Source organism: Trichosurus vulpecula, chromosome 5 (genome assembly GCF_011100635.1).
Source record: "Trichosurus vulpecula isolate mTriVul1 chromosome 5, mTriVul1.pri, whole genome shotgun sequence".
NCBI classification, from domain to species: Eukaryota; Metazoa; Chordata; class Mammalia; order Diprotodontia; family Phalangeridae; genus Trichosurus; species Trichosurus vulpecula.
The window spans coordinates 164,338,573-164,361,806 of NC_050577.1; the positions used below are offsets into that span (position 1 = coordinate 164,338,573).

A 23,234-nucleotide genomic window follows, 5' to 3' on the forward strand; every position below is an offset into this window, starting at 1 on the left:
GTCTAGACAATAAAACAATAAATCAAATCCAGAGTGGTAGCATTTGCCAATTTCAAAGATGTAAATGTTCCCACGGAAAATTTAACAATTAGCTCACTTGAGCATACCTCTGGCTATAGTTTATCATTTGTTGCTTGCATTACTTTTCTTTAAAAAAGGGAGTTGAAATTGTAAGGCCAAAAGGCATGTTAAATATTATTTTAGTCCAGAGTCCTCCAGCTAGTTCTTATATTCTTAATGATACTCAAGATGAGAACATTCTGTGGGCTTCTTTGGTTGCGTCATTTTTATATCTCAGAAGTCTAAGCTAAGCCCTTCCTAAGGTTGAATTTTCAAACACGAATGCCATGCAAAATTCAAATTTCAGGTGAAAAGTTGTGCTACTCTAATTCCTGAAGACTGGGAAGTTTGTTTAACAATATACTCTCGATAATACAATCTCAACTACAGGAGAAGAGTTTGGAGTTTATCATTACAGAATTTTCCCTGTACCTTACACTTTAATTTTGGACTTTTGGTGATTTCATTGGTGTAAGGAAACAAGGACATTTTTCCCACCAATGCAGAATGGCCTCCAGGGTAATTACTAATGGTAAAGGGATTAAGTGATTTGCCGAGGTCACACAGGTAGCATGTGTCAAGAGTTTTCTTTCCCTGTATCATACTTTAAATCCATATGATGCATTTTCAAAAGAAACCCAAAAAGGTGAACTAATTTGTGTAAGGTCACAGGAGGGAATAATTTCTAACAGCATCCAGAAAACAACGTTCAACTTCATTTTGATCCTCCTCATATCTTTTACATTAATGCTTTTGCAAATACTCAAACACAAAATTAGATGAGATGTTTAGACACCAAAACTGTAACCTGCTTATACTTCTACAAGTGGGATATAGGATATATTATTTTAATGAGTACCACTCCGAAAAAAGATACATTTAATCAATCTATCCCTGTTGCCCCTCCCATTAATTCTCTGATCAGACTATCTGGAAAATTTTTCTAATATATCTTTAATATAATATATTAATATATAATTAATTATAAATAATTAATACATAATAATATAGTCCACCTTTATAAGTAATCCATTTTCAATATGCTTCATTTTTAACAGCCAATGTTACTTTTCTTGTTTATTTGTAATTTTCTGTTACTACTTCAGAGATCTGCGATTTCACTATGTGCAAATTCTCTCCAATGATACAGATTGCAACCTCAACACACGTCAGTAGGTGGTCTTTATGACTAACAACAGTTGAAAAAATACATCACCTGGCAACCAAGGGAGCTAGGTGTAACAGAGGACAGAACACCAGTCTTTGAGACCTGAGTTCAATTATGGCCTCACATACTCACTAGCCTCGAGAACCTGTTCAAGTTACTTAACTTCTATTTGCCTCAATTTCCTCAACTGTAAAATGGAAATAGTCCTGCATTATAATAATATAATAGTCCTGCATTTATATAGCAGGATTATTGTGTCAAGTAAAATAATATTTGTAAAGATCTTAGAACAGTACCTGACACATAGTAGGCACTTAATAAATGTCTGTTTCCTTCCCATTTTCTGAATTTAGCTAACCTAGGCCTCCAGAGACAGATCTGCAAACCCTTCCAGCTTGCTCAGACCTGAAAGCTCTTTTGTTCTCCCTTGAATAGCCATTTAGAGTCCAAACTCCAAGTGAGCAGAGTCAGAAAGACAATCTACACAGTAACAGCAATCAACTGTGAAAGGCTTGGTAACTCTGATCAATACGATGATCTCCCACAACTCCAAATACAGAACTGATGGCTTCAGAGAGCAAACCAAAGCAGATTTTTCCTTTCTTTTTTTTTTATTTTTCTTGTTTTCCCCCAAAATATAGCTAATGCAAAAATGTTTTACATGACTTCATATCTATAATGGTTATCAAATTTCTTGCATCCTCAATGGTTGGGATTAGGGGTAGAGGAAGTAAGAAGATATAGAACTAAAAATTAAAAGATTTTTTCAAAAAGAGTCCAAGCTCAAGTATACACCACAATGAGACACAAGACTAAATTTTTAAAACTTACTCAGGAGAAGTAAGCAACCTTCTTAAGTCATTTTTCAGTCATGTCTAACTCTCCATGACCCCATTTGGGGTTTTCTTGGCGAAGATACTGGAATGGTTTGCCATTTCCTTCTCCAGCTCATTTTAAAGATGAGGAAACTGAGGCAAACAGGGTTAGTGACTTGCCCAGGTAGCCACCTAGTAAATATCTATTCAGAATATGAGCAGGGATGATAGGACTGTTTCTGGTCTATTAGTAATGTAGCAAAAAACCAGACTTTTATTGACTGCTAAGCCAGAATTAGGTATGCTATCAATAGGCACTAAGTAGCAAAAGCACGCTGTCTCTGTTTTCTGCCTGGCTGCCTTCAAATGAAGAGGCAAGAAGCACTATAAGCCTCTGGGGGTGGGGGGGGAGAGGGAGGAAGAGAAAGGGTGAGAGAAGGGTGAGGAAGGAGAGAGGGGAGGAAAGAGGGAGAAATGGAGGGGGAGAGAGGGAGGGGGAGAAAGATGGGGAGAGGGAGGGGGAGACAGAGTGGGAGTGAGAGAGGGAGGAGGAGAGATGGGGGAGAGAGAGCTAGCACCAGACACAAGCTCTCCCCCACCCGAGACTACATGATGCTTTGAACATATGGCCCAGCTGTTGCTTCTGTAACTACTATGTCTATTTTTTCCTGCCTTTCATGGAGGCTTCCACTTAATGGACCAGGCTTCATGAAGGCAATATGAACTAGGCTTCAGTCTTGCGATGATGAAGGGACCAGGAACCTAGGCATTATAAGGAAAAGTGCGCTCCCAGGTCAGGGCAATGTTTTATACATCTTTATATCTTCTCAACAAATATCCCTTTGTAAAAGTAAATTGATTTTAGTTGACTAAATGATGCTGGGGCACTAATCATTGTGGGGCATTGATGATTGTAACAGAAATACTAACGATGTGTGATTGATATGGCGGGGGGCACCAGAATAGGGTCTTAAGCCAAAAGTATTACAAGAGCCTCACTGTCTCTCAGGGGTATCCCTAGAACCCCAAATGGTAAGGAGATGTATCTACCTGCCCTCTAGGCACCTGACTCAGCAGTGAGAGCAGAAACTGAGATAAGGACTCCTAAACTACACCCTTTTCCCAGGGTGACAAACAATCCCTGGATTCAGGATCTGGAGACATCTAGTTTAAGTGGAAAAAAACGAATGCATTAAAAAAATGTAACTCACATCAAAACTACATATGGCCAGAGGACAAGAAAGGACCTTTCTTTAAAACAAGTGAACATTTTCTCATCCTGGCCTAAGGTCAAGTCAATGACTTGCTTAAGAAACTTGGAAGATTGATTAAAAAGTCAAACAATGAGGTGTTTACTTTACTCTTCCTCATCTGAAATGAGGAAATAAAGCTTAGCTCTTCTTCCTTTCAGGGATGGAGAAGAAAATAAATCTCTAAAATCAACATTTTAAAATAGCTTTTCAGAAAAGCAATGACTTTTCTTGAGTATTCTATATTATTTTAAAATATCATTTTTCCTTTAAGTATGTACATTTTAAAGGCTGGACACAATTCTTAAGTTTGATTTGTATTACAGCCTGTGGCTTGTCTCTCAAAAAAATGGCCAAACTGACATATATGGAAAGGGAGAAAGAGAGAGAAAGAGAGACAGACAGGCACGGTTTGGCAATTTTATATAACACACATTTATACCTATACACACACAAATTCACTTTCTGAGTATAAAAAGAGCTATCATCATGGTCCTATGAAGACTAGTGAATTTAGGAGTACCAAACCAAGAATCATGATTTCTGACTCTGAATCCTGGTTCTGGCTTTCATTTCACATCCCTGGGATTCTTTTCCCTCACCTGAAAAATAAGGCAGCTGGACTAAATGGCCTCTTGAAAGTTCTCTTCTAACTCTACATCTGTGAACCTATGCCTGGGTTTTAGTTTTTTCATCTGTAGATGAGGGTATTGAAATAGACCATCTCTACAATCCTTTCCAGTTCTCCATCTATGATTCTATGAATACTTATGATACCAATAGGTCTGTGGCCACACTGGAGCATCTGAGAACTGCCCCATTTGAAGTTCCCAAGTCTATCAATCCTGTCCAGTTCCAGTAACATTTTTTACATGTACTGTATGCACTTCTAGAACCCCATACAATAAAATTCTTCTGTAGATCCCAAATACCCACCACCCATTAAGACCATGAAAATCTACAATTTTGCAAAAATTATCAAGTATACTCTTCTCCGTTACTTAGTCAATTTTAACCGGACCCTTTAAGTTTCTTACTTGTCACAGCTATCTGGTTTGTTCTCCGCAGGACCCACTGCTGTGTCCATGAATGTTGCGACATTGGAAAATCCCGCAGGTAACTCATCCCATTCATCAAACTTGATACCACTGCCCAAGGAGTAGGTGCCTTCCTCACACTTACTGCAGACCTGGTTCTTCATTTCTAGGTATTCACCAGAAGCACAGGAAAAGGCTGAAAAAAACCATTTACAATCAATTAGTTATGAGGGTAAGCAGGCACAAAGACAGTAACAGTAGGCTGCCATTTAAAATACAGTATTGTTAACCAAGAGCTCCACTGGGAAAACCATGAACATAATTATTCAATTATTCATGCTCTGCTATATAACAGACAATACAACCTGCCTATTTTCCCCACCTACATACTAGCACTAAGACCAAGTTCTCCAATTGTTCTGATTTGTATCTAGAGGAAATCAACATATGCACTGTGAAAAACAGCCTTTTTACAGCAAAATATTTAGCTTTGGTACAGCATTATTATTCATTCATTCAACAAATATTTATTGAGATGTTTGTGTAGGTTATGGTATTATTATATCACCCTTAGATCTCGAAAAAATCTAATTGAAACATTTTTAAAAATAAGTATCAGAAGCAGCATTTGAACAGAAGTCTTCTTGACTCCAGAGTTTTATATATGCTGCTATTCTATTCATAACTGTACAGTTTGGCAATTAGAAAGTATTATTCTATCCCCAAACTATAGATGGGAAAAGCTGAGGCATAGTAGAATAATGAACAGACAAAGCAAATGTCTTTCCCCCATGGTGCCAACATCTCATATAGAAAAGACATTACTGCATCCCTCATCTTCTAGTGGCCTCTACTGTGATACATCATAACCAATCCTTGGGGTACCCTGCCCCCCATCCAAGCTCTCATCACCACGGTTCCTTTCTTATGAGGCATGCCTTCCCTCTCCTCCTTATTCCCAATGTGGAGGCAGCAGTAAAAGTACAATCATCCACTATTCCAGCACATATGTGGTGATGGTGGCCAAGTAAAGATGTTTTAGTCTAGGAAGTCATAGGAATACTGAGAGGAGCCAAAGAGGAAGCTGATGGACATGCCCCTTTGTAATGACAATTTAGATTTGAAGATCTTTCCCACCGATTAACAGGCCACGTGACCTGCTTACATCACAGGAAGCCCAAGTCACATGTGGTAGGAGCAGCTTGCTGAGAGGAAAAGGAAAGCATGTCACAGGAAATGTTGAGAGAGCAGTTAGAACTGAGGGGGAAAGTAGACACAGCTGAGCTAACTGTGCTGTGAGTGTGTTTGTGGGAAGGCCTCAGCACTGGGGGGGCGGATGGTTTTGGGGTGGAGTAGCTCTCTGCTGTGATACTGTGTATTGAATTCTTTGCTGCTGTGATGGATTGTGCTTATTGGTTTTGGGATCTGGTTCTCTGGTGTCTGAATAAATGGATTACTTCTACTTTCTATATGGAGAGTCTTATATTTTGCAATACAGAACCACATAGGCATATTGACAATTATCGTCTATATTGTGATTTTTACCTTGCTAGTTCATCCTTCCAGAAGAAATGGCAACATTGGTTTGATTATGGTTGAAGAGGTTGAAAAGAAATTTGGGAAGAGTACATGTAACACAGCAATATAGATGAAAGAAGATGGTTAGGGTGGATAGAGAACTGGAACATAAAGCATGGTTTGTAACCAGTTAGTTCCAGAGAGTTCATGCTCACTCAGTCACCAATCAGGATATCTTGCAGAGTGGATGGCAGGAGTATGGCAAGATGCCAAAAGTGGAAAGCTAGATGGGATGCCAGGTATAATCATTGGAATTTAGTCATGTCACTCAATGAACTAGCTGAAAGTCTAGCCTGAGTTAGTCATTCTAGTATTAAACAAATGCCCTTACAAGTGGAAGAATACTTTTGCAAAGGATACAGCCTTGTTAAAGAACTAAAATACAAACTTGTGACTACTAACATTCAGTAAATATTCTATAGCATTTGTGGGGGGTGGAGGAACAAGGGGAAGGAAACAAGAATTAAGTGCCTACTACATGCCAAACACTGTGCTAAGCACTTTACAAATATTAAGCATTTTTCCTAGTTCTTTAAACAAATTTCAACTCAACTAATTCTGATTTGCACCCTGCCCCTTAATAAAAGGGCAAGTAACTTCAGATGTATTCATTACTGTGTAATTCATATTCTTCTTTATATCCTGTCCTGAACTATTGGGCAGTGTTAAAATGCATCAGTAAATAGCAGCCAGATGTTTTCATTGTAGTGGTATCTGGCAGATACTCAGAGAGAGCAAAACCAGATGCTCAGAGAGAAATGTGCTTTCATGGGAAAACACTTTTTTGCGTATAGTGAGTTTGTCTCCGGTAGTCAGACTATTTCCTGAATGTGGAGTTCACAGACAAGGTGTTAATTCTTTGTCCTGGGTCTTCATTGCCTAACTTGATTTTGTTGCGTAAGATGTGCAGATTTAGAGACACCTCCGTTCCAAATGTTCAGACTGTTTGTGCCCAACCTGTGGTATAGCCTTCTGAGCTCATTAGAGTCTCATTGGTCATAGCTGGATGAACTGTACTTTGACCCCAACAATCGTGATGTCATTTTGGTCCTCTTCAAGCAGGAAGGACAGCAATGATTTTGTTTGAGCAGCAGTAGGGAGGGTCAATGAATTGAAAAGAGTTCATACACATAAGCTGGTCCTTTGGATTAGTCTTTTTAAAAAAGGAGCCAAGGACTCACCTGAAAATAGGCAGAGAAAGAAAAAACACAGAAGGCACAGACAAACCAGACTGTCTAAGAGGAGAGGTTCTTCTGCGGGAGAGTACATCAAAAGCTCCAGAAAGGTCTTTTGGAGGAAAAGGACAAAGGGCAAGGAACAGACACATACACACAAACACAGAAGAAATAAAATGGGTACAAAGACCTGGAGGGAGCTCCACGAACTGTACCATTTGCATGATCCTCAAGTGGAAAAAAATCAACAAAGCAGGAAATCATGTGCATGGAGGAGCAATCTCAACCTGCCCCTTGGCTAGCATCATGAGTCATGTATCCATATAGCTTCAGAGGGAAGGGGGATTGTTTGCTGACTTCTGGAAAAAGAAGGAGACCCCCTTCGTTTATTTAAAACCTCTTTTAAATTGAATCAGTTCAATATCTAATAATCTGTTGCCCTGAATTCTTGCAGGGAAGCTAAATGGTATTAAACTCTGATATTTCCAGGGTTAGCCCTGAATGGGGATATGAACCATCAAGATTACTCGCGACAAAACCCATTCATTGTGTCAGGGACTAGGGATCAAATGAGTAAGTGTTATATTTTTATTTCACTTACACTCCTACAATGCAGTATCTGTAACACAAATGGGGGCACATAAGAGGGAGCTTAGTATGATGAAAGTTTTTCTAGTAAGTCGGTACGTAGGGGGCCAGCCCATAAATCTCAAAGTAAAAAACTTTGATTTGATTTTTTAAAAATATTTGCTCAAAATGGTTTAGTAGTAATCTAAGTTAAGTTCTAGTGTTTATTAAAGGGGCCAAAGTTCTTTGTATCATATTTTTTTCCTTCTTGTCTTGTCTTGCAAGGAGTAGGGTCCTTGAAGTCAGCTCCAGAATCACATCCCAAGAGAATTCTATGAAATAACATAGCTTAATGGCACATAGCTTATTGAATAACCTGTATCTCATGATGACCTCTGCAAAATAAATACTGTCTTCCTCTCTCTGCTTTATACTTTTATTCCCTGTGTTACAGTGTGATCCAATGTCATCATTTTACTTCCTTTGAATTCCTTAGTGGTTTTTGTTGTTTTTTACATTTTCAGTTCCTGTAGCTGCATAATGACTGCAGTGATTTTCAGAGGAGTTTTTTGACAATAAATTTGAATTTTGTTGAAGGCTTTTTGGTTCCACACCTGTTTACCAGTAACTGTGCTTTGTCTACTTTGTCGACAAGAATATGATCATGTGAAAAAATGACAAGCATAAAAAAAATGTGGGCTCCATTCTCATGTATTACTGGTAAGAAATTGAGTATGGCTTCCACTCCATAACCTGAGCAGATCTGTGCTCAGCATTGTCCCTTAGGAGTATATTCAAGAGCTTGATATGAATAAACCCCAGAATCTGGGGATTATTATGCAGTGAATATCTTATTTCAAAACAAGCAAGTGGTGTCCTTTATGATGTATGGAGCCCAAGAACGTATCACTAAAAGACACAACTCCAGGGCTGCTGTTCTTAAGACTAAGACATCTGATAGAAATATGTGATTACTGAATGTATACTTCTCACCAACACCATCATTGTCTGGATATTTTATTTCACTAACAGAATCAACAATTTGGTGAAGATGTTGATGTTTATATTGAAATGCTATCATAACACTAAAATTGCTTAGACGACATTACATGACCTCCTTATAACTATGGCTCAGAATAAAGCTCTGACAACGACTCTTGGCTGATCCAAAAGTAATGTCTGCTTGAAGACCTGCTATGATGAATGACGAATTTTTTGAAAAGTTGTAGAAGAAATTCTTGTTCAGGTGTTGGAGTAGATGGCCTCTAAGGTCCCCTAAAACTCTGAGAAAGATCATTCTAAGATATATAATGGTCACCGACTTTTAGTGTTGCCCTCCTTATTCTATTACTTCAAGGAAAGTTAAAATGTCCTCATAGTGACAGTGTGGTGTAATAGATAAAAAGTCAGAAAGATCTGGATTCAGGTCCTGCCTCCCAAGCCAGGACACCTGGATAAGTCACTTAAACTCACAGAGACATAGACAATGCTCTACAATTCTATTTAGCAAAATAGTTGCTAATTTCTGTTTGTAGAAGGAGTTTCCTCCCCGCAAGAATTCTCTATAACAACATCACAGGTACAGAATTTTAAAACAAATTGTTGAGGAACATGCATTTAAGCAAAAATTTCATAGGTTGTATTCATCGGTTGCAATCACAAGACACATGAAATTATTTGGTGATGAGGAGAATTATACTAGACAAAGCCTAACAAATGAGTACCTGGTCATTTCTAAAAGTTCCAAATGTTACTTTTATTGCTTTTTTTGGAGGGGGGAGGCAAGGCAATCAGGGTTAAGTGACTTGCCCGAGGTCACGCAGCTACTAAGTGTCAGGTATCTGAGGCCAGATTTAAACTCAGGTCCTCCTGACTCCAGAGCAGGTGTTCTATTCACTGAGCCACCTAGCTGCTCTATTGTTTTTTATTACAGTATGAAAATCCTACCATTATTTTATGCCTTTCCTTTTCAGTGATGGCATATTGTTTGATGTCTGGCATACATAGGCCAGAGGCCTATATAGTTATCCTTAAAGATAACATAAACATGACTGATAGTGCTTTACTTTTGAGATAAACATCTATAATTGCCTGGAATTATTCAGTGCCCAAGCAAGATAGGACAGATCTGTAATTGTTTAGACTATTAATCACTAAAAACATCCCAACATCAGCTCAAAGCACAGATGTGGTTAGCATTCCTGAAAAAATATAAGAATCCAAGCACTACTTTACCTTGGTTTATTCAAATAAAGATTCATCCTGTGTTAATTAAAAACATAACTAGTTGAAAGGCTGTCAGATTACTGTCAAAGTACAGGTTCCAAATTAATGAAGAAAAAGAGGGAAATGGTTTCCAGAGGGAATTCAGCACCATCTTGAAGACACAGCAGGCTTCAGATCTTCATATTCGACTGCTGGTGCTGGTGACCATGGAATACTACTTTTAATTGGGAGAGTATCTGTTCAGTCCCTTATGGTGTGACATGCTTTGACAGAGAGGGGGGGAAAAGCTCATCTCTTATTTAACAAAAGAGAAAGCAACCATCCATTCTAGACAGAAGGATCACACAACACTACATTCAAATGATTCAGCTTCCTTGCTGACGTTACATGCAAGCCATCAAGCTTATTCTTCTTTGGCTAATGAGGATCCTTCTTTTTTTCTTTTATTGGACAGATCATACCACCTGCTGCTTCAGGAAGTAGCTTTGCTTGTCAGAACCTGTACAGCAACAACTGAGGCTAAGTCTACTGCCAGCTGCTTACCACGTTCAATCTAAGAAAGAGAGTGGCTAATTGCAGAGTGAACACCTTTCAACACGCCAAAAGCTACAGACGTCTTATTACCGCTGGTAAAAAGCAGACGCAGACCTGGCAGGTGACAGAGACAATAGGGCCCCCATCTGATGGAGGTACCAGGAGATGAGAGAAGCACTGAGAAGAAACTCAGTATCTACACTTTGGTGAAAAATAGAGTAAAGACTGCTGCACATGGGGTCAAGAGACAGGTTTAAGTCCTGCCTGTGTTAATTAACAGCTAGATGACCTAAGACATATGACTATGCTGTGCTGGGTCTCTCAATCCACTCATTTATAAAATAAATGGATTAGCCTACAGCAGGGGTTCCTAACCTGGAAACATAATCATAACTTTTTAAAATAAATTTCTTTCCTTTGTAATCCTGTGTGTTTTATTTTGCACATTTAAAGACACTTCTGAGAAGGTAGGGAGGTAAAGAAAGGGGAGAGGGGGTAATAAGCATTTATATAGTGCGACTATGTACCTACCACTTCCTAAGTACTTGAATAAACATTAGCTCATTTGATCATAACAAGAACCGTTCGAGGTAGATGCTATTATCCCCATTTTACAGATAGGAAACAGAGACAGAGAAATTAAGTGAATTGCCTAGAATTACTAGCTAGTAAGTATCAGATGCTGGATTGGAATTCAGCTCTTCCTGAATCAAGGCCCAGCACTCTATCCACTGCACCTTAAACCTGCCTCAACTGCTGTTCAGAGGTTTCATCAAACTGCAAGAGGGATCCATGACACCATAAAGATTAAGAATTCCTGGCCTGTATTATCTGTAAAGCCTCCTCTCCTCCTGATACCCAAGACTCTTGTGGGATTCATCATACAGAAAGAGACATGATTTGAGCTGTAACAAATATCTTGTGTCTGTACCCTAACCTCTCATCTTACTCAGAAGGCACTCTCTGGAGCTTCTGATAGCCTTTACCTTTAGAAAAGGCTTCCCTCCATAATGGTCTCTTTTGCCTAATGCTTCTGTCTCCTCTCCTTTGTTTCCTTTTAAAGGCAAGTTACAGAATTTTTTGAGCCAGAGGGCATCTTAGAAATCAGTCTGTCAAACCATCTCATTTTTATAGATGGGAAAACTGAGGCCCAAGGGAATTACGTGATTAATTAGCAGCAGAACCAAGACTATCTTACAGGTCTTCTGACTCCAAAACATTTTTCCCCATTATACTATATTGTCACTCCATATGGCGATGTAGTTTATAACAGGGTTTTACTACAGTTGTGTCGACAATTATGGAAAATCCAGCAATATTACTTGAAATGAATGGTTACCTCCAGTGCACTATTCATTGTAAATTAGAATTGTACAAATTTGGTCCTACCAAGAACAGCTCTTTGCTTAGGGGAAAGATAAAAGTTAAGAAAAGTTAGGAACAAAGAACTTACTAAATTTAAAGTGTCTCTGCACCTCTGTAAATTTAGACTCCATGCTCTATAATAGTATCATTTAAAAACTACTTTCCTAAGTCTTAATAAAAACTCCACCAGAGAGAGCTGCACTATCATTGTGCCTGCCACACCACATTAAGCCTTCCTTTATCACCTTCCCTCTGCCTACAAGCAACTACTTTCTATCTTAGACTTCACATAGTAGTTGATTCTTTGCCTCTTTACTGCAATTATAACATAATGTTTGTAACAATAGCTAACAATAACAAAACAGCCCTTTAAGGTTTGCAAAGTGCTTTACACTTATTAATTCATCGGATCCTCACAATAACCCTGTAAAGTGCCATCATCATCATCATTCCCATTCTACAGATGAGAAAAGTGAGGCTTGAATCAAATGGCTTGCCCAGGGTCACCCAGCTAGTAAATGTCAGTGACAGGATTCAATCTCAGGTGTCCCTGACACCAAGTCTAACACACTATCCACTGTGCTACTAAGTTGCCTCTAATAATATGGTTATCTGCACTTCTGCCTGATCTCTCTCTAGGCTGTAAGCTCTAATGGGGCAAGGACTGTGTTCTGTTTAAACTTTGCTTCTTACCTCACACCTGTCCTAATATTCTGCACATATTTAATGTTTGTTGAATCAATGAATGTGCATTGAATCATTATTTGTATTTTAGATAAAAGTAACTTTGACAAGTTTAAAAAAAAGCCACTCACCTACTATACCTTCAATAAGTTTCTCATATATCAGGTTGACAGAGGCCTCACCTACCCCATACTTTGAAGGGGGTGGGGGGAAGGGACAAAAACTGATCCATATTATATGCTCCGGGTGATCATAATGCAAATATAAAACAGGTTGAAAGATTCCTTCTTCTTAAAAGCAAAATTGCCTTTAAAAAATGAGAGCTTTCTTACTGGCTTAAAAAAAAACAAACCAAATAATTCAGATTTAGTCTGAGGTCATAAGTCTGCTAATTTGAATAAATGGAAATACACAAGCACAAACATAGAGGATAATATATGTTATCCCCTGGGTGTTTGGCATAGATTAACACATAGTGGATATAGGCAAAGCTACAAGGAAGGTCAATGGAGAGGAAATGCACAAAGTAGCTGATGAGATCACTACATAACAGAGAAGAAAAGGTCTAGAAAATCAATTTTCCCTGAGTAGTAATTACATCCTGACTCAGTCCTTATCATCCTTCACTTTTCCTCCGCCTTGGAAAATGTCAGTCAATCTCCACGCTCATTAGCACCCTCTCTAACCTTGAATTGTGTACAATTATTTTCTCACAAATCTCTACCTTCATCTTTCAAAGGTACCTCTTCACCAGCTCTCCTGTTATCTGTTATTATTACCTCAAAATCTGCTCTACAGTGCCCTCTACTCCTCTCCCTCGTTCTTTCTTCGTTTTCAACTTACATTCCTCTGCTGTTAGTACTCATTTACCTTTCAACAAATAGTCTCTGCCCATCAGTGCAGTCCAACACCTCCCTTTGTCTTAGGGGGCATACTTCTAAATGAAAAAGACAACAACCTCTCAAGATGAATCAGCAAAAATTAATTTCTTTAGTCCCTTTATTGGGATCTGTTGCTGAGAATTAAATGGAGCTTTACAGAAGAATTTAAAAAGCCAAACAATAGTGAAAGTAATCAGCTTTTTAACTTGGCACCTTTACTGTAAGTCCAAATAGCTTAACCAGAGTCGTCCCAGGGAAGAAAGCATGAGAAGGCAGAGAGGACAACCAGCAGGGGCAATCAGGGCAGCATTCACCATCTCACACAGGACATCAACTTACTGCTGTGAAACTGAAGCAGAGTACCCACCACCAAACCAGGGCAACACTTGATACCTCCAAAATAGAACCAAAGGGCAGGAAAGCGACAAGGCCAAGGGTTTTTGCCAGAGAATCTCAGCCATGGTGGTCTTCAGAGAAGGCAAGAAGAGTCCACAGTGGTCTGTGAGAGGTCGCTCCCCAAACTTGGCACACTATTCCACTTCATCCAGCTCTTACCAGTTCTATGGGTGGAAATCAGAACTTGATGTATGAAATCAATTCTAGTCAACCCAAATCTGAACAAGGCTAGGTGTTTTTTAAATGGCAAGGTGGAGAGGAGAGGGAGGTCTAGCTTAGGTGAAGTTAATTGATTTCGTAATTCTGATATCACAAGCCAGGAGTTACCAATTAGCAAGACTGAGTGGGAGATAGAAGTTTCTAGCCCTACAGGGTTTAGAAAAGGGTGGGGGTTCCAGGCAGGAGAAAGGGTCATATGAGAGCCTATCACCAAAAAAGATTACCCCCCCCCCCAAATAATTTGTTTTTTTAATCTGTAATTCCCTTTACGTATAGAACTGAAACACAGCAAAGAATTTTAGAAATTTGCTTGTTTCTCCTTTATGCACTATGGAATAAGGCATCAAAGTTTTCAATGGGACAGCAATAAAATGGTCTGTTCTTAGCACAGCACAGCATCAGGTGTGAGAGACACAAAGGAGCATAACACATGATCTCTACCTTCAAAAAAGAAAGGAAAAGAAAAAAAGAGTTTTCATTTTATTCTAAATGTAGAGGCAACTTGGTATAGTAGACAAAGATTTAGCCTTAGGATAAGGAAGACAGATAAAAATCCCACTTCTAACACATTCTCCTGGATAGGTCTCTTAACCTCCCACAGTCTTAGAAAACTATATTAAGACTATAAGTTGCAGAAGAGATGCTGGGGATGAAGTGGGGAGGTGATGGGGGTACAGGGGCATTCTTCACTGGGAGCTAACTACACTGCTGAGATAATAGGTCTGGACCGAAAAAGAAAAAACATTTCTACAGATAAAAAATTCAAATCAAATCTTTTTTTAACTTAAAAAAGCTTAATATATACCTTCATTTCCTTTTTATATCCCCTGTGCTTAGCATAGTTCTTGGCACATAGCATGCACTTTCTTCCTTTCTTTCTAACTTTCTTTTCTTTCTTTCTCACCAAGTACCAACAGCTGACAAATGAATGAGAGGGAGCATAGTATGATGTGTTGGATTTGGAGACAGGCAGACCTTCAAATTCAAAGACCAGTCCGAGTCTCCCATCTGGTGCTTGCTGGTAGTGTGAATCCCAGACAAATCATTTAACCTCTCAATGCCTCCAGAATCTCCATGATTCCTAATAGATAGACTATTATCTGCAATCTGTACACTGGAATGTTCCCCGTGCTAGTGAAATCACAGATTCTTGAGTAAGCCCCAATAATATACTTAACTATGTATCTGTGATTCCATCAGTTTAGGTAATCCTTAGTTCTAATAGTAACAAACTCCCCCCAACAGCTTATTATTATTGGATGGTCTTTGGGAGCTGTTGTGGCTAAAGAAAATTTATCACCTACTGGCCAACTTTCTAGGAAATGTGCCTCTTCAAACTCCTTGGAAGGTGCCCAGACAATCCACGTCTGGTCCTGGAATCCAAACCTTTCCAACTTGGTAAGACCTGCCAGAGCTTGTATCCCAATGGTACAATTTGTGAGAATCCAGGGTTACCTCCATCACACATAATATGAAGACTTTATTGGGAGACCACAACATGTGCTCAGAAAAAAACAAAGTTGTCTAAATACATTCCATTGGGTCGCAGCTTTTAACTACAAGGGATGACTAGATTCTGGATTTCCTCTTCTGCTCTTGCAGAAGTATTTGCACAAATCAGAATGGAATCTTGGGGAGGGAAAGCAGGGAGTCTTGGAGTCAAGAGCTGAATTCAAACCTGGTCTCAGATACTCACTAGCTGTATGACCCTGGGCAAGTCACTTGACCTTCCCTGCCTTCATTTCCTTATATGTAAAATAGGAATAACAGCACCTACTTCCCAGAGTTGTTGTGAGGATCAGATCTGTAATGTGATTAGTACAGTGCTGCCCTAGCACATAGTAGGTGCTCCACAAATGTTAGATAGTAAGTAGTGGTAATAATAGCAGCAGCGGCAGCAAAAGAATGCTAATTAAGGCTAACAGAGGCAATTCAAAATTTGGTAGGGATGGAGGTAGTGGGAAGGGTCAGACTAGATACCCAAAGGTTCCTTCCAACTCAAAGACTCTCTATAATTCAATATATTTTTTCAGGTCAAGTCATGACTTTCCACCTTCTCTCCACCCCTACTTTCAACTCCCTTTTATGCACCATCTTCCACCATTAGAATAAAAGCTCCTTGAGGGGAAGGATTGTCATTCTATGACTTCTCTTTGGAATTGATTGTGAGACATGGGAGACACTGGAACAGGACTGCCCAGCATGGCATGCCCATATCAAAGAAGGAGCCATGCTCTATGAGCAAAGCAGAACTTCAGTAGCTCAAAGGAAATGTAAGATAAGCAAACCTAGAGACAAATCCACTCCAAATGTTCATGTGGACTATTTGAGCCTGACCTGTGGTAGAGCCTTCTGAGTTTGCATTAGTCTGATCAGCCATAATCAGACACACCATAATTTGATCCCAACACAGTGATGTAATTTTGGTCCTCTTTGAGAACGAAGAACAACAGCATTTGTATTTCCAGCACGTAGCAAAGTACTTGGCACATAGTAAGCACTTAGTAAATGCTCTGTCTAGCTAGCTAGCTGCTTCTGTATCTTCTTATTCTTTCATATGTACATATATGTATGTATATAATTACATATATATTTGTATTTGTATACATATACATGTGGATATAGCTACATTTGCTATAAACATAACAAATAGTCTTAGAAAATTTCCTAGAGCAATGAGTGGCTATACGACTTAGCCAAGGTCATATAAGTGGTCCTCAAATCCAAGTCTTTCTGCTCCAAGACCAACTCTCCATTGATGCCATGCTGCCTGTATATAGAGGGAGAAGGGAAAAGGAGAGGAAGGGAGGAAAGAGTATGACACTGTGGGTTGAGAGCTGGTCTTAGAGCCAGGAAGATCTCAGTTCAAGTGCTATGACACACAGTGGCTACATTACCCTGGGCAAGTCATATAACCACTCAGTGCTATAGAAAACTGTCTAAGACCATAAGTCTCAGAAAAGATCCCAACTTGGATTGTTAAAGGGAATTCCTCACCTAGGAATTACCTAGAAAAATGAAATCACAGGCCCAATCTCTATTCCCTAGCCCTCTAAACAGACCTAATATTTACATCTATAACTATAAATCTACTTTATAAAGTTCTATGCTAGATTAACAGGTTAAGAGAAATACAAAGAAAGAAATAAAAGTAAAAATTCTATTCATGTCTATTGGCTAGCTCAAAAGTTATGAAAGTGGCCTGGATTTTCTTTCTAGAAAATAGATGAATGCATATTCACAACTTGTAATCCTAATAAAGATTGGGAAAGCAATACATAATTACAGTTGCTGTACGTACATAACCGAAATTCCCTTCCAGATGCATGGGTCACTGAATAAGGAATTCAAATACAAGTAGTAACAATATTATAAATCAAAATGACATAAGCCAAAATCTGAAGTAACAAACAAACCTCACGGTTTTACAGGACTATATATTTTAAACTGAGATGAGCCAAAACAGAGTTGGAAATTGGATCCAAGACATTTTTATCCATTGGATACTGAAGTATAGTGTAGAATTATGGTCATTCCGCTTTCATGAGAATAGGTGGAAGGGAATGTATATGGGCTAAATTCTATATATCTAGACTTCAAAGAAAGAAGCAAAAGGACCCTTTAAAATTGTTGCTTTGGTACGAATCTGTGATTTCCTCAGAGAAAGGAACTCCCAGTGTAGAAACTCCCTTCACCAGTATAGATCAGTAATTTGTTTCTAACTTACAGTCTTTCAGAGCTGCCTGGATGTGGTAAGAAGTTAAGTGACTTGCCTTTGGTCACACACATGTGTCTGTGAAAGGCAGGCCTTCCTAACTTCAAGGCTATCCTTCTGTTCAGCCTGTTCCAGTGGCTTTCTTGTGCCACCGACCCCTGCAGCCGCCGCCTCCTCCTTTGATTTGTGAGTTCCTCTCCAGAAGTTCCATTTGAAAAAATACTCATGCAAACTACTTATGGCTGGTTCAGCTCCTGACTCTCCAGATAGTTTTATTACTTTGCCCTCCCCTTCCCCCATTTTCACTTCCTTTTAATGCTGTCTTCATCCATTAGACTAGAAGCTCTTTGAAGGCAGAGGCTTTCATTTTCCTCATGTTTGTGTTCCCAGCATTTAACACAATCTGGCATGTAAGTGCTTACTAAATGTTTCCCAGTCTAATCTAATGCTGTACCTTTCTATAGAAAGGTTAGGTAATAGAATATACTCAAATATGCAGCCTCTGCTTAGCAAAAAAAACATTGTCAAATTCTTGTTTATGTAAATGGAGAAATCATCTGTTCAACCACCCAACCACAGAACAGCAAGCATTCATCTGAATGTGCTCTGATTTAAGAGCATAAAGCTGTGGGACGACTTTGCTTCAAAGAACTTATATCCCGTCATGAAATTACCTTTTGGTCATTTGGGCAGCTAGCTGGCACAATGGATAGAGCAACAGACCTGGAGTCAAGAAGACTCATCTTCCTGAGTTCAAATCTGACCTCAGACACTTGCTAGCTGTGTGACCCTGGGCAAGTCACTTAACCCTGTTTGCCTCATTTTCCTCATCTCTAAAATGAGCTGGAGAAGGCAATGGCAAACCACTCCACTATCTTTGCCAAGAAAACCCCACAAGGCATCACAAATAGTTGGACAAGTGAACAACATTTGTCATTTAATAGATCGTCTTCACAGATCATCTTCTGAATATGTCAACTCTGAGAGTTCCTTTACCAAATCCTGCCTTTCCGTTACCCTATTGCAAATGCTCCCACTCCCAGTTCCATGCACAAAGAAAGTGCTTTGGCTTATCATAAAAGACCAAGGAAGGTACAACTGTCTGTCATTTCCTAGCAAATCAGAGCCTCCAAATAAATAACGACTAATCACAGGGACACTCCATCCAAATCCACAGAATACTGATTTTTGATTATGTTCAAACAAAATTTCATTTTCTTACTGCCATGACAGTTCTAATTTACTTAAATCCACTCTTCTTTTCTAAATAATCTGCCATTTGAGACCAAAAAAATGAGGAAGCCAGAAAAATATAGGAGGATTTGCTTGAACTGATGCATTGTAAAGTCAGGGAAACCATCCACACAACAACTTACAGTATAAGTAAAAAACACAGCTAAAGGCAACTGAACTTCATTAATGATAATAATCCCCCTTATTCCTGGAACACAAAAGATGAAGCACACCTCCTTGCCATAAGGAGACAAATGGAAAACCATGGTTTACACATGGCTTAAAATGTCAGATGTGGTTGCTGTTCAGTTGTTTCAGTCATGTCTGACTCTTCATGACCCTGTAGGGTTTTCTTGGCAAAGATACTGAAGTAGTTGGCCATTTCTTTCTTCAGCTCAGTTTCTAGATGAAGAAACTGAGGCAAACAGGGTTAAGTGGCTTTCCCAAGGTCATGCAGCTAGTAAATGTCTGAGGCCATATTTAAACTCAGGTCTTCCTGACTCCAGGCCCAGCGCTCTATCCACTGCACTACCTAGGTGCCTTGCTATGTCGGTTAGTTTTGCTTAACTGTTTTTCTTTGTTACATGGAAGAGTTCAACGGGTAAAGTGTGGTATTACGGAATGGTAGTGAAAGAGACAAATGTCATCAGTAAAATTTACAAGTAATAACAACATTCTATTTATATTTTAAAGAAATATCAACTTTTTTTCATCCAAACAGCCTACAGTAATATATGGCCTTTTAGTTTTCAGATAAACTATCAAAGCAAAAGTTACTCAAATAATCAAATTAAGTAGAAATAATAATGATAATAAATTATATTGTATACTGACTCGCTCTGTCTTGTGATTCTAATCTAAGAACAATTAATTAACGGAATTGTTACTGGGCTGACAAATTTAGAAGATGATCTATGTTAAATTAAAGTAAATGACAAATGACTAAAAATGAGAACACATTTCTTTTCTAGAATGCCTAAGCCAATGACTTCTGAACACCACCAAGCCAAATCAAGTAAAATGAGGGAGCTCTGGCATACCTGACAGTGAATACCTCAAATAAGTCTTATCCCTATGACCAACCTGAGCCCAGGATTCCTTGGACCCCTGCCTTGATGTTCAGGCAGCAACAACGGTTAGCCATCTGCCTTGCTACCATGAGTCCTATGTCCATACAGGTGCACACACACGTGCAACACACACACACACACACACACATATACACACATACAATATCTTACCTCTTTCTCAGAGATTAATAATCAAATCTACCTTTTTTTGTTACTGACAAGGGAGATACAATCTATTGACCAATGGCATCACTCAGAATCCATAGGATTCTGCCACAGGTTGCTTGGCAAGAGGGTCCCTTCCCTGACTATCACTCTCTGCTCCTTCATGCTCATCTATGTCAGCCCCATCCCACTCTTCCTTCCACTACGTCCTTTGTAAATCTGGTTCTGTCCTTCATATTAGACCAGCATTCTTCTCTGGAAATGACTTTTATATATTTTGTATTTATTTATATGTGTGCACATTGTTTCCTACCAATAGAACATAAGCTCCTTGAAGGCAAGAACTATTTTACTTTTGTCTTTGTAAACCCAGCATCTAGTCAGCACCCGGGGCAGAATGGGCACCTAACCAATGCTTGTAGGTCAATAAAGTCTATTCTAAAGTGGAAGGGTAAACAGGTTTCAGCAACAGAGATTTAAATGACAAAAAATTTCATCTTGTGCAGGAGCTCAAATTATTCACAGAAAGGTAGAGTTTACCAAAGAAAATATGCAAATGATTCATTTCCATTTTAATTAGAGATGCCTCTGCTTTCAAACCAATTTGTTTATTGCCATAAGACAAGGTGTTTAAATGTGCTGAGCAACCAGATTAATAACAGGATATTAAGCAGCTTCCAGAAAACCTCAGTAGTATAAATGCTGAGGTGAAATACAGTACACTCCCAGAGCTTTCAGCAGCTTAAAAAAAATTCAATAAAATAAAAAAAAACTACTACTCCACCCTCCAGCTTGCAACAATGAGAGTAAATCAAATAAAAAATAACTATTTCCCATTGGGTTTAAATCACTGCTGGCTTCAGGCACAGAGGCACCTGGCTCTATTTGTCTTTCCAAGCATAAATGCAGAGGGTTCCCTTTTGCAAAGGTCTCTGTGTTTATTACAATTTACTATTTGAACTAATGTGAAGCATTTATGTTTTAATCAGGAAAACAGAAGGTCAAAAAAGGTCCAAACATACTGCATTCTTTCCCTTTCACAGGGTCAGGCAGTCCAGAACAGTCCACTGCAGAATTGGGAACGGCAACTCTCCACCTGGAGCCACTGCTATCACATTCCGTATATTCAAAGTGGTAATCTTTCTGCAAACAATTACAAAAATATGTTATTCATTTCAGCAAGTGTGCACAAGAGTCCATGTCATCACAAATCCACTAGGAACTTTGCCAACTGCAGTCTCTCCATTTGAGCACTTTGGGACCCTGCTACTTCTGCCTCCATGCCCTTTCCCAATAGAATGTATGCTCCTTGAGGACTCGTGTTGTATCCCCAGCACTTAGCACAACACCTGCCACATAGTCAGGGCTTAATAAATGCTTGTTGGTTCACCTATTCTTCCATGTTGTACCCTCACCTTAGCTACTCTTCCCCACAATTCACCAGGTCCACACATTTCCTTTTTCCCCACTTTCTTCTACAATTCTACCTTCTGAATGAGAGGAAGGTAGAACTAGATAATTCTATCAGTCAAATAGAAGAGGTAGCACAATCTTTCCTTGGTCCAGCCTAGTCAAGGATGAAAATACCACTCTTGCCCTCCTTCTCAATATGCTCCTCCACCATTCCTGTGCTTGGTCCAGGGAGGAAGAGTTAAAAAGAGAACATGTCCTGATCTAATTCTCATTCAGTTTAAAACCTGACAGAGGGTAAAAGAATTAATCATCCAAACACTGAGTAGAAGACTTTCCAAGTTTTTAAGTGGCTTACACAGGCTCAACACACACCCACCCCCAACATGCCATTTTTCAGCATATTTGCAGAACATCAGTTACAAGGTTGAGCCAAAATACTCTTCTCTATTTGATGCTACAAATTCTCACTTTGCTATTTCATAATCAGCAAGCACATTACAGCTCACTTATGATCAAATAGAAGCAAGTATAAAGAATAAGAATATCAATTCACCACTTGGGGGACGACAGCAGACAGGAAAGCCTTAAATCTATCGCAAAACTTTTTTACTATTTCAAATGCATCAGAAAAGAAGATTGCTTTTATCTTTCCTTGTCTTTCCTCTAGTCCCCCTTTCCAGAATAGGATGATAATGGTGTTGATCAGAGTTAATACCAGGAGAAATAATATGTGTATTTTATTGGGCTGATTTTGGGGGTTTTTTTGGAGGGGGAAAGCAGGGCAATTGGGGTTAAGTGACTTGCCCAAGGTCACACAGCTAGTAAGCATGTCAAGTGTCTGAGGCCAGATTTGAACTCAGGTCCTCCTGACTCACTGTGTCACCTAGCTGCCCCGGGGTGATTTTTAAAGGCCCTTCTTTACAGAGGCTGGGGACTGTGTGTATACAACCCCACATGTAATGTCAGACTTCTCAAATGGGTTCGTTACATTCATTTAACTTTTTCCTCTTTTTTATTCTTTTTTATAAGGGCTAGCTTTCTGGAAGGGGGAAGGATGTACTAAGAAATATAAGTCTGGTATTAAAAAATTAAAAGAAAATAAAAGGAAGGGAAAGGAAGTCATATTCTCATCATCTCCATTCCTTTTTACCCTACTTTGACTGTTGCAAGTGATAAAGATAATAAGACCTATTTGTTTAACATTTTGTGGTTTACAAAGTACTAGCACACACATTCCTTCATTTAATAGACACAGCTAAGTGGCCCAGTAAATAGAGCACTGGATCAGGAGGGAGAAAGCCTCGAGTTCAAACCTGGTTTCAGACATGTGCTAGCTGTGTGACCCTAGTTTAAGTCACTTAACCTCTGTCTGCCTCGGTTTCCTAAACTATAAAATGGTGATGATAATGAAAACATCTACCTTGAAGAGTTCTTGTGAGGATCAAATGAAGTAAGAACTGTAAAACACTTACCACAGTACCTGGCACATAGTAGATGCCTATTGAGCGTTTATTTCCTTCCTTTCTCATTAATTCTTACAACAAACCCACAAGGACAGATCTTAGTTAAAATCCTCACCTAACAGACAAGTATAACTAAGTTTCAGAGAAGTTAACTGGCTTATCCAAAGCCACGTAGCCAAAGGGGGGAAAAAGACAAATCCAGGTCTTCTGACTGCAGGTC

General features: G+C 39.1%; 1 protein-coding gene across 1 annotated transcript in view; it reads right to left on the reverse strand.

Annotated features, from left to right (window-relative positions):
• The window catches only part of ELAPOR2 (endosome-lysosome associated apoptosis and autophagy regulator family member 2), a 196,938-nt gene that overhangs the window by 90,043 nt on the left and 83,661 nt on the right, over positions 1 to 23,234 (reverse strand). The window contains exons 2-3 of the mRNA XM_036762173.1: positions 21,161 to 21,281; positions 4,331 to 4,526 (exon numbers count right to left, since the gene is read on the reverse strand). Coding sequence (XP_036618068.1) covers positions 4,331 to 4,494 — 164 coding nt within the window. The 5' untranslated portion in view covers positions 4,495 to 4,526; positions 21,161 to 21,281. The remainder of the gene's footprint in view (positions 1 to 4,330; positions 4,527 to 21,160; positions 21,282 to 23,234) is intronic.